Source organism: Schistocerca americana, chromosome 4 (genome assembly GCF_021461395.2).
Source record: "Schistocerca americana isolate TAMUIC-IGC-003095 chromosome 4, iqSchAmer2.1, whole genome shotgun sequence".
NCBI classification, from domain to species: Eukaryota; Metazoa; Arthropoda; class Insecta; order Orthoptera; family Acrididae; genus Schistocerca; species Schistocerca americana.
This window is the reverse complement of record NC_060122.1, coordinates 281195162-281208365: the sequence shown is the minus strand read 5'-3', so window position 1 is coordinate 281208365 and position 13204 is coordinate 281195162. Positions and strand designations below refer to the sequence as shown.

The 13204-nt window shown below is 39.8% G+C and overlaps 1 protein-coding gene across 1 annotated transcript in view; it reads left to right on the top strand.

Annotated features, from left to right (window-relative positions):
- LOC124613409 (dynein axonemal heavy chain 7-like) overlaps positions 1-13204 on the top strand; it is a 755469-nt gene that overhangs the window by 672700 nt on the left and 69565 nt on the right. The window contains exon 35 of the mRNA XM_047142112.1: positions 2261-2446. Coding sequence (XP_046998068.1) covers positions 2261-2446 — 186 coding nt within the window. The remainder of the gene's footprint in view (positions 1-2260; positions 2447-13204) is intronic.

Below are 13204 nucleotides of genomic sequence, written 5' to 3'. Positions count from 1 at the left end.
TAGTGCTTCCAACATTGAAATTTTATTTGTTAGTGACTGAACGTTATGTTGTAGTATCGCAAAATCTGGGTATTTAGCAACTTTAGTTGAAACAGTTTCTGATTCTTTATCTAATGGCATTTCTAATACAGCACTTCTGTTTGCTGGTGGCAATCATCAAGTGAGTTAACTTCTGGAGCTTGTACAAATTTTGCTTCATCCACATCTGTCCTCTATGGTTTAAACCATTTCGTAATTTTTGTTTGGCTGACGACTTGATTGTTTGTTTCTCACCTAATCGGTTTAAACAACTTGGTAATTTGCGTTTGGCCAATGGCACAGTTTGTAACTTGTCTGAAGCACTGCTTAATCTCCATTTGTTTCTCACTTATTCTCTTTTTCTTCTCTCTTCTTCGAAATGTGAGTACATATTTTTTCAGCTAGTAATTTCTTTCATGGCATATTTAAATGAAGTCCATGGACTGTATGGAACCTTCGCTCCAATCTGTTTGTATCGACAGTATCAACATTCTTAAAGTTAGCGCATATTTCAGTGATACACTCGTTTGCAACATTAATTTCGCGGTTCACACACAACCAGGGTGGTAAATTGTGACGATGTGGGATGTTCACAATGAGTACATTTGTTTGGGTTAAATTATTTAAACATTTCTTCATTTCTGTAATAACCTTGTATGTCTCATTTCTATAGATGTCATTTGATCCTCCTATTAACACAGCAAAATTGTCTTTATTCAAACTAGCTACCCCAGTTGAAGTTGTTAGGTCCGTTATTTCCCTCAATGGGGCCCCTGTCTTTAAGAAACCAGACGCATTGAAACTACATGTTCTCATCAACATTGCAGAAATTTCACTGCCGTCACTATCACGTAACACATAGATTGTTTTGGGCTTCTGGTGGATTTAAGGTTCTTCTTCTCACCTGACTAATGTTGTATTTTGCTGCACGTATACTAAATGTTCTTCAGTTTGCAGTTTTGCCGGAGATATGTTTTTTAACACAGTTCCCTTTGTTGCATTGAAGTCTGTGGCAGCATTGGTGTGTGCACTTACTTTCGGAGTATTTTGACTGTTTCACCTACTTACAACAAGCAACAGTTTGCCTACTTTGTTTTTCCAACTTTTCAACTCTTTCCAACGTATTCACTGAATCCACGGCAGAAAGCACTTCAAAAGAGTTTTTTTGCACTAAATTTTCACTGTCTTTCAGATCTTTTACCTGCTGAGTACAACTTCTTCAGTCATTATCTTCTATTTTCCCCGAGACCGAGTTCTCTTCCTTCATTAGCGTCTCACGTACGTTTTTCAGATTGTAGTTTACTTATTTCCACCATTTGAGTGGCGATTGTAAACTGTAGACTGGATATTCATTCATTCAGCTTCAGTTTTTCACTCTTACAACTTGCACACGTTTTCCTTCCAATGTAATTAAAATGTGAATATAGTAGGTCTTTATATATGTCTGAATTTGCATGCTTCATCAAACGGTATGTAGAGACACCATCAGTTAAGTGCATTGTAAGTAGTAGGTAGAGCTAGTATGTTTGATGTTTAATAAACACAGCTATTCAACAGTTTTAAGTTTTATTTTGTAAGATATTGACATTTCCTCTATCACTCCCACTTCTGCAAAATTAATACTGTACTTGTCACTCCCCCCCCCCCCCCCCCCTTCCCGAGCGCGCATACACACACACACACACACACACACACACACACACACACACACACGGCCCTCCTGCAGCTCAGATTGTGAGTACAGTCTTGTTGTTATCTTAAGGTTTCCTTACAACTTCTCCATAATTATCAACCCATTTTCGATGAGTGTGGACGCCGATTTGACATTGAATTCTAGAAATATTTGATATTTGCAATCCTTCATCTATTTTTACAATGAATTTTTTGCATAATTAAACAACACCTTCTACTTCTTTTCTAGCTGTATATTTATTATTTATGTTCTCTACAACAAATCTTTTCATTTTCATAATTGCTCTGTACATCAATTAATCATTTGTTTGCTCTTGAAGCAAGTTGTATCTGTTTTATGTAATCATACAGTACGTTTATTTACTGTGCATAAGGAGAACTTATTTTTCTTTTTTAATTTTATTTTCTCAAACTGCTTATCTATATGTACTGACTAAGATGTTAAGGAAACTGGTTGTCATAGTTCATAAGACTGAGACTCCACTTATTAACTTATATATCTGTCATATGTGACACAAAAAAACTACTTAAACTTTTCTTTTACCTGTAGAGTTTGCCACAAGATACAGAGGCTGAAATATATGGTATGCATCCTAATGTTGACGTAATTCAGAAAATAAATAATACAAGTTTGTTTATTGATGCCTTGTACCTCGTTCATGGGCCAGCTGTACCAACTAAAATATCAGACATTGAAGATGTTCTTATCGACACATGTACTATTTTGCTAGAACAGGTACGTAATTTAATCTTAAATATAATTCAAATTAATCAGTTGTGTGCTAATTATTTTATAAAATACTAGAAATATGAGGTGTGTCTGAAAAGTAAGTGCTGTTTTGTTCTACCATAACTGCAGTGCAAGTTTCACAGCTCTGCACATCTGCTCTCATCCCTCTGGTTCTTGCTAGTGACTGTCGATAATATCTAAGACACTCTCCGAGCCCACTTACCATGAAGTGTGTTCTGTAATATGATTTTTGAAAGCAAAGAATATTAAGTCATCTGAAATTCTTCATCAACTTGTAGAGATTTGTAATGAAAACGTAATGATTGATGGAGGGGTGAGAAAATGGGCGAGCCAATTCAGTACGGGTGAAGCAATATTGCATGGAGTAGGTAGCCTTCTGTTGTCAATGATAGTTTGATTGAGAAGTGAATGAGGAAATTCATGAAAACAGATGTTTCACAATAAGAAAGCTTTTTCATGAGTTTTTACAAATTTCAACAACTGCTTTGCCAGAGATTGTCACAAACTGCATTCCCATTGGGTTGCACAAATGCTTATGAATGTCCTCAAAATGAAGCGAATTGGCAGTGCTTTGATATTTCTTACCTGATACAGTGATGAGGGAGATGAATTGTTAAATGGAATTGTGAGTGGGGATGAACTTGAGTTTTTCATGTCATTCCAGAATGAAAACAACAGTCACTTGAGTGGAGATGCTCACATAGCTCCAAAACACAAAAATTCAAAATAACATATCAGCACAAAATCCCAGGTGCACTGTATTCTGGGACAAACTGGGCATTCTGCTTGTTGAGTTCCTTCCCAGATGTGGAAATGTCAGTGCTGTACAATACTGTGAAACACTGAGCAACCATCAACATGCAATTTAGAACAAAAGGTGTGAAATGCTGAATCAAGGCAATGTGTTGCTTCAAGACACTGCACATCCCCATTCTGTCAGTTTCACTCAAAAGCTTATTCAACAATTTGGTTGGGAGCAGTTTGATAACCCACCGTACAGCCGCAAACTCATACCTTCTGACTACCAGTTGTTCTTGAACATGAAAAGTGATTTTACAGGAGGGCACTTTGACTGTGACAATGATGCAAAAAATGGTGTTCAACAGAGACTGTCTTCCCTGGCAGTATCTTTGTATGAAGAGGACATAGAAAAGTTGGTTTCCCAGTATGATAAATGTCAGAACAATGGTGGAAACTATGTAGAAAAATACTCTGAGAAATGCTCTTCCTCGTAAAAACAAATTTTGCTTTGAAAAAAATGTTTTTAACAGTTATTTTCCAAAATGGTATTTACTTTATGGACATGCCTCATGTCCCTATATATTATAAAAATGGGTGTAGGTATATGTGCATGCATCTCTGTATGTTCCACATCTCCTCCTGAACCAATGGACTGATTTCAACCACACTTGGTACATGTACACCTTACTGTCAGGCATCAATTGTTGTGGTGGTAAGAACCACCTGATATCATACTTCAGGAGAAATGACGTCACAAACAATGAGATGCATGATATTTAAATTTATTACTTCTGTATTAGTAATTCTATTCACAATAAATTTTGTAGATAGTATCCACATATGCTGCTACATGCACCTACAAATTTACATTGTGATACTACACATAGTTCAGGAGAGATGATGTCATAAACACTGAGACACATGAAAAACTGCAACGCCATGCCTGATGTTTAAATTGCTTCTCTGCTACTAACTCTATTCACAATATATTTTGCAGGCACTTTCCACATAGTTTGATAAATGTACCTATACAAATATATTATTGTGCAAAGCAGAGCTCAAGAGATACATTGTCAGAAACGCAGAAATGTATGAAAAAATGTGGCAACCAGCATGCAGTTTTGATAAATTTATTCTTTACTACTATGACACCCCCATGAACCATGGACCTCGCCGTTGGTGGGGAGGCTTGTGAGCCTCAGTGATACAGATGGCCGTACTGTAGGTGCAACCACAACAGAGGGGTATCTGTTGAGAGACCAGACAAACGTGTGGTTCCTGAAGAGGGGCAGCAGCCTTTTCAGTAGTTGCAGGGGCAACAGTCTGGATGACTGACTGATCTGGCCTTGTAACACTTACCAAAACAGCCTTGCTGTGCTGGTACTGTGAATGGCTGAAAGCAAGGGGAAACTACAGACGTAATTTTTCCCGAGGGCATGCAGCTTTACTGTATGGTTAAATGATGATAGCGTCCTCTTCGGTAAAACATTCCAGAGGTAAAATAGTCCCCCATTCGGATCTCCGGGTGGGGGCTACTCAAGAGGACATCGTTATCAGGAGAAAGAAAACTGGCGTTCTACGGATTGGAGTGTGGAATGTCAGATCTCTTAATTGGGCAGGTAGGTTAGAAAATTTAAAAAGGGAAATGGATAGGTTAAAGTTAGATATAGTAGGCATTAGTGACGTTCAATGGCAGGAGGAACAAGACTTCTGGTCAGGTGAATACAGGGTTATAAACACAAAATCAAATAGGGGTAATGCAGGAGTAGGTTTAATAATAAATTAAAAAAATAGGAGTGCGGGTAAGCCACTGCAAACAGCATAGTGAACACATTATTGTGGCCTAGGTAGACACGAAGCCCATGCCTACTACAGTAGTACAAGTTTATATGCCAACTAGCTCTGCAGATGATGAAGAAATTGATGAAATGTATGATGAGATAAAAGAAATTATTCAGGTAGTGAAGGGAATCGAAAATTTAATAGTCATGGATGACTGGAATTCGAGAGTAGGAAAAGGGAGAGAAGGAAACATAGTAGGTGAATATGGATTGGGGCTAAGAAATGAAAGAGGAAGCTGCCTGGTAGAGTTTTGCACAGAGCATAACTTAATCATAACTAACACTTGGTTCAAAAATCATGAAAGAAGGTTGTATACATGGAAGAATCCTGAAGATACTAGAAGGTATCAGATAGATTATATAATGGTAAGACAGTGATTTAGGAACCAGGTTTTAAATTGTAAGACATTTCCAGGGGCAGATGTGGACTCTGATCACAATCTATTGGTTATGAATTGTAGATTAAAACTGAAGAAACTGCAAAAAGGTGGGAATTTAAGGAGATGGGATCTGGATAAACAAAAGAACCACGGGTTGTACAGAGTTTCAGGGAGAGTATAAGGGAACAATTGACAGGAGTAGGGGAAAGAAATACAGTAGAAGAAGAATGGGTAGCTCTGAGGGATGAAGTAGTGAAGGCAGCAGAGGATCAAGTAGGTAAAAAGACAAGGGCTAGTAGAAATCCTTGGGTAACAGAAGAAATATTGACTGTCTGCTTGTGTCTGTATGTGTGGATGGATATGTGCGTGTGTGCTAGTGTATACCTGTCCCTTTTTCCCCCTAAGGTAAGTCTTTCCGCTCCCGGGATTGGAATGACTCCTTACCCTCTCCCTTAAAACCCACTTCCTTTCGTCTTCCCCTCTCCTTCCCTCTTTCCTGATGAGGCAACAGTTTGTTGCGAAAGCTTGAATTTTGTGTGTATGTTTGTGTTTGTTTGTGTATCTATCGACCTGCCAGCGCTTTTGTTCGGTAAGTCACCTCATCTTTGTTTTTATATATAATTTTTCCCACGTGGAATGTTTCCTTCCATTATATAGAAATATTGACTTTAATTGATGAAAGAAGAAAATATAAAAATTCAGTAAATCAATTAGGCAAAAAGGAATACAAACAATCTCAAAAATGAGATTGACAGGAAGTGCATAATGGCTAAGCAGGGATGGCTAGAGCACAAATGTAAGGATGTAGAGGTATATATCGTTAGGGGCAAGATAGATACTGCCTACAGGAAAATTAAAGAGACCTTTGGAGAAAAGAGAGCCACTTGTATGAATATCAAGAGCTCAGATGGAAACCCAGTTCTAAGCAAAGAAAGGAAAGCAGAAAGGTGGAAGGAGTATATAGAGGGTCTACACAAGGGTGATGTACTTGAGGACAATATTATGGAAAGTGAAGAGGATGTAGATGAAGATGAAATGAGAGATACGATACTGCATGAAGAGTTTGACAGAGCACTGAAAGACCTGAGTCGAAACAAGTCCCCGGAAGTAGACAACATTCCATTAGAACTACTGATGGCCTTGGGAGAGCCAGTCCTGACAAAACTCTACCGTCTGGTGAGCAAGATGTATGAGACAGGTGAAATACCCTCAGACTTCAAGAAGAATATAATAATTCCAATCCCAAAGAAAGCAGGAGTTGACAGATGTGAAAATTACCGAACTATCAGTTTAATAAGTCACAGCTGCACAATACTAACGTGAATTCTTTACAGATGAATGAAAAAACTGTTAGAAGCCGACCTCAGGGAAGATCAGTTTGGTTTCTGTAGAAATGTTGGAACACTTGAGGCAATACTGATCCTACGACTTATCTTAGAAGATAGATTAAGGAAAGGCAAACCTACGCTTCTAGCATTTGTAGACTTAGAGAAAGCTTTTGACAATGTTGACTGGAATATTCTCTTTCAAATTCTAAAGGTGGCAGGGGTAAAATACAGGGAGTTAAAGGTTATTTACAATTTGTACAGAAACCAGATGGCAGTTACAAGAGTCGAGGGGCACGAAAGGGAAGCAGTGGTTGGGAAGGGAGTGAGATAGGGTTGTAGCCTCTCCCCGATGTTATTCAATCTGTATATTGAGCAAGCAGTAAAGGAAACAAAAGAAAAATTCAGAGTAAGTATTAAAATCCACAGGGAAGAAATAAAAACTTTGAGGTTTACCGAAGACATTGTAATTCTGTCAGAGACAGCAAAGGACTTGGAAGAGCAGTTGAACGGAATGGACAGTGTCTTGAAAGGAGGATGTGAGATGAACATCAACAAAAGCAAAATGAGGATAATGGAATGTAATCGAATTAAGTCAGGTGATGCTGAGGGAATTAGATTAGGAAATGAGACACTTAAAGTAGTAAAGGAGTTTTGCTATTTGGGGAGCCAAATTACTGATGATGATCAAAGTAGAGAGGATATAAAATGTAGACTGGCAATGGCAAGGAAAGCATTTCTGAAGAAGAGAAATTTGTTAACATCGAGTATAGATTTAAGTGTCAGGAAGTCGTTTCTGAAAGTATTTGTATGGACTGTAGCCATTTATGGAAGTGAAACATGGACGATAAATAGTTTGGACAAGAAGAGAATAGAAGCTTCCAAAATGTGGTGCTACAGAAGAATGCTGAAGATTAGATTGGTGGATCACATAACTAATGAGGAGGTATTGAATATAATTGGGGAGAAGAGAAGTTTTTGGCACAACTTGACAAGAAGAAGGGACCGGTTGGTAGGACATGTTCTGAGGCGTCAGGGGATCACAAATTTAGCATTGGAGGGCAGGGTGGACGGTAAAAATCATAGAGGGAGACCAAGAGATGAATACACTAAGCAGATTCAGAAGTATATAGGTTGCAGTAATTACTGGGAGATGAAGAAGCTTGCACGGGATAGAGTAGCATGGAGAGGTGCATCAAACCAGTCTCAAGACTGAAGACCACAACAACAACTATGACATACCTACAGCTGAGTCAACTTAAGGAAATTCCTGACCCTGGCAGCACTTTTGAAAACATTCAACTCCAAAGCATAGACTGCTGTAGGCAAAAACAATAGCCATCTATAGAGCTATAAAGAGGCACTGCCATACAGTTGTTCATGAAATCATGTTATACACATGTGAAGCAGTTGCATCCAGCATTCAGAAACTGTCCAGAATACTGCACTTATACACCTGTGCATTATGCATATTTCTTTGTATGACTTTTCGTAATTTCAAAGTTTTTTTCACAACTACATGGAAATGATTTTTTTAATGTTACATACAAACATATTTCCTTTTTTGTTTTCATTTATAAAAGAAAATTAGCAAAATGAATTCCCTGGCAGTGCCAGGTTTGTCAACCAGTTTATAATAAAAATCAGGTAAAACTGTAGTAATCACAAAAATCAATAAAAAGCAGACATTTATGACATCATGCAAAGTCTGTTTTAATTCAAAATAAGAGTAAAATGACAATTTTAGGTGAGTGTGGTGATTTTAATTGAGAGAATCATAATTTATAGACTGAAATGTGATAGCTTAAGCGCTGAAAATTTTAAGTAGGTACTGAAATGACAGAACTGTAAACAATTTGCAGCCTTAAGTAATTGAAAGATTTGAACAATATAAGGAAAAGATTGATTGCTACTCACCATAAAGGTGACACGTTGAGTTGCCGATAGGTACAATGAAAAGATACTTACACATTAGCTTTCAGCCAAAGCCTTCTTCCACAAACAACCACACCTCACACATGCATGACCACCATCTCCAGCAATTCAGACTAGAATTATGTTGTCACGTAGAATGAATCAACAAACTTGAGGGGGTGGGATGGGGAAAGGGGGTGAGAGAAGAGCACTGACTCGAGGAGCATGCAGGGCTTACACTGTCAACAGGCACAGAATCAGGAGCCTGCAGAGCAGGGAGCTAGGGAGGAGGAAGGCGGGCAACAGACAGCGAAAGATGAGATGAGTAGGGAAGGGGAAAGACAGGCTGGTGCATTGGCAGATACCAGCAAACAAAGAGAATGAGATGACAAGAATAGTGAAGAGGTGATAGGATAGAGGGAGTGGAAATGTTTGGTGGAGAGTGTGGGGACAGTAGGTTACCATAGACCAAGGCTGAGATAATTTTGGGAGTGGAGAGGGTGCTTTAAGGATAACTCCCACCTGTGCAGTTCAGGCAAGTTGGTGGTGGAGGAGAGAATCCCCATGGCTTGAGTTATGAAGCAGCCATTGAAATTGAGAATGTTATGTTCAGCAGCATATTGTGCCAGAGGGGTGGCCTAGAAGGCCTTGAACCAGGGTGAAGATTGTTTGGAAGATGTCGGCCAGAGTCTCCATCAGAGGTCTGCAAGCAACATATCAGCGAAATCAACATCTTCCTCCTCTGAATCACTTACAGCATCTAATGCTTCACCACAACGTACACTTCTGAATAATGGCGTATTAATGCAAAACATACACCAATGGCCATACGTAGTTATATGCGGTGGGCAAACTACCCCATTTACAAAATGTGGTCTGTTAGTAACTAAATGAATTTCCATGTTTGCAAGTTTCGATGTTCTCCATCTACACATCATTGACGTTAAACAATTTTCACAAATATGAAATATTAAGTGTTTGTATTCTATTTCATAAAAACACACTTTAATTTTAAATCTTGATTGCCAGACATTGCATTTACCAAATTTGGCAAGTGTCATTAAGCATAATGTAGACCATGGAATTGGTACACCATTTTTAATTTTACCAGCTGCTTGAATAGTGTCGGCTACAATATCAGGTATCATTGGAACATTTATACTACTACCAAAAATATAACATTCTGGCAATCTATAATTGGTAAGGATATAATTCATTTTAGATACTCTATATGTTAACAGTATATCATCTTCAACAATAGATGGCAATTCTAATTTTAAAGCATCTAATGCATTTTCCAGTTGACCACATACTGCTACTTTGGCCAAATTATATAGTGTCTCCATTATTCAGAAATGTACTTACAAATGTGGTGTTGCTGCTGCTGCTCGTAGATGTCGACATTATCAGTTCAGAGGACATGATGTGCTGTGCTCCTAATCATCCTCCTTATATACTAAAATTCGGGTACAGCCGGTTAAAACAAATCCTGTTATCAACACGTATCGGGCAACCTTTTGCTGGCGTGGGTGCTTGCTCAGATAATTGTCCTAAAAGGACAAATTATCTCGGCGGGACAGTGACGCTGCCATCGCGACCTTGGGACCCCGGGGGGCCCCATTTTTTTTATCAGTTGCTCACTCTCGAATCATGAAACGACGCAGTCATGTTTTTGATTCATGAGGGTCAGCAACTGATAAAAAAAATGGGGCCCCCCGGGGTCCCAAGGTCGCGATGGCAGCGTCACTGTCCCACCGAGATAATTTGTCCTTTTAGGACAATTATCTGAGCAAGCACCCACGCCAGCAAAAGGTTGCCCGATACGTGTTGATAACAGGATTTGTTTTAACCGGCTGTACCCGAATTTTAGTATATAAGGAGGATGATTAGGAGCACAGCACATCATGTCCTCTGAACCGATAATGTCGACATCTACGAGCAGCAGCAGCAACACCACATTTGTAAGTACATTTCTGAATAATGGAGACGCTATATAATTTGGCCAAAGTAGCAGTATGTGGTCAACTGGAAAATGCATTAGATGCTTTAAAATTAGAATTGCCATCTACTGTTGAAGATGATATACTGTTAACATATAGAGTATCTAAAATGAATTATATCCTTACCAATTATAGATTGCCAGAATGTTATATTTTTGGTAGTAGTATAAATGTTCCAATGATACCTGATATTGTAGCCGACACTATTCAAGCAGCTGGTAAAATTAAAAATGGTGTACCAATTCCATGGTCTACATTATGCTTAATGACACTTGCCAAATTTGGTAAATGCAATGTCTGGCAATCGAGATTTAAAATTAAAGTGTGTTTTTATGAAATAGAATACAAACACTTAATATTTCATATTTGTGAAAATTGTTTAACGTCAATGATGTGTAGATGGAGAACATCGAAACCGTCTGATATTATTGCAAACATGGAAATTCATTTAGTTACTAACAGACCACATTTTGTAAATGGGGTAGTTTGCCCACCGCATATAACTACATATGGCCATTGGTGTATGTTTTGCGTTAATACGCCATTATTCAGAAGTGTACGTTGTGGTGGAGCATTAGATGCTGTAAGTGATTCAGAGGAGGAAGATGTTGATTTCGCTGATATGCTGCTTGTAGACCTCTGATGGAGACCCTGGCCGACATCTTCCAAACGATCTTCACCCTTGCCACAATTTGGTGATGACCTTTCATCTTAATGGACAGTTGGTTGGTAGTTATACCAATATAAGAAGTTGTGCCTCTGCTGGAATAGGATAACCCTATGGCAGGACCGGAACAGGAAGTGTTGGATGGCTGAATTGGGCAGGTCTTCCATGCAGATATGATTCCTGTGGCAAGGGGTTAGGACTGGGAGTGGCATAAGAATGGACCAGGATGTTGTGGAGATTGGGCTGGTGATAGAATAGCACTTTAGGTGGGGTGGGAAGGATCTTGGATAGAATGTCCCTCATTTCAGAGAACAATGATCAGTGATCAGAGCCAGTGTTTCATTTGTTCCAGTCTGGGGTGGTACTGGATGACGAAGAGATCACTCCTTTATGGCTGGATTTTGGGATTGGTTGGAGGTGTGTGGGGAAATGGCATGGAAGGTTTGTTTGTGGACTAGAGCTGGGGGTTAGCGCCTGTCTGTGAAAGTCTTGGTTAGACCCTCAGCGTATTAGGCAGGGGAGTTCTTTTTACTGTGGATATACTATCCATGGGTGGCCAGGCTGTATGTGAGGTGTTTTTTTGTTGTTGAAGGGATGGCATCTGTGAAAACGCAGGTGTTGTTGGTGGTTGGTGCATTTAATGTGGATAGAAGTGTGGATAGAGCCGTAAGAGAGAAGGATATCAACATCCAGTAGTTGCCATTCTGGGATGAGGAGGACCAGGTGAAGTAGATGTGAGAAAGGGTGTTGTGGTTATGAAGGAATGAAGATAGGGTGTTCTGACTATCCTCTAGACCTAGACCACAATCAGATCTTCTGTGCCATTTCCCCTCACACCTTAATCCTGCCTCCACCTTCATGAACCAGCTACAAATGAGTATCCCCTTTATCACCCAGTACCACCCCAGACTGGAACAACTGGACCACATTCTTGTCGAGGCATTAATTATCTATCAGCAACTCCTAAAATGAGGAATATCCCACCCAAGATCGTTCCCACACCTCCTAAAGCGGTGTTCTGTAATGTACCCAACCTCCACTACATCTTAGTCCATCCCTAAGCCACTCCCAATCCTAACGCCTTGTTACAGGGGTCATATCTCTGTGGAAGACCCATGTGCAAGATCTGCCCAATCCACCCACCCAGCACTTCCTATTCCAGCCCTGTCACTGGCTTATCCAACCCTATCAGAGGCTGGGCCACCTGTGAAAGCAGCCATGTCATGTACCAACTCTGCTGAAATCATTAAACAGCTTTTTATATTGGTATGACTACCAACCAGCTATCCACCAGGATAAGCAGTCACAGTCAAACTGTGGCCAAAAGCAAATTAGACTGCTCTGTAGTACAACATGTAGCTATTCTTGATTTGAAGGCTGTTTCCCTATCTGAGCCATCTAGTTCCTTTCTCCCACCACCGGCTTTTCTGAACTGCACATATAGGAGTTATCTGTACAACACATTCTCTATCCCCAAAATTATCCTGGCCTCAACCTACAGTAACCTACTGTCCTAACACTCTCCACACAGCAGTTCCCACCTCTTCTGTCCTATCATCTCTCCCTAATCTCATCCCATCATCTCTGTGTGCCGCCCTCTGACAATGCATCGCTCCCACCCCATGTCCCTGACGCAGAGCCTCACATCACTGCACCTGTTGGCAGTCTAGTCCCTGCATGATCCTCCAAACAGCACTCTTCCCTCCCCACACATGTACCCTGCTATCCTTTCCTCTCCCCCATACCCTCCAGACTGCAGTTTCTATGCAACATCTGCATTCTGCACTGAACTGCCAGAGACAGCAATCATGTGTGCGTGAGGTGTGCTTGGTTGCATGAATGAATGTGTGTGTGTGTTTCCTTTTGTGAAGAAGG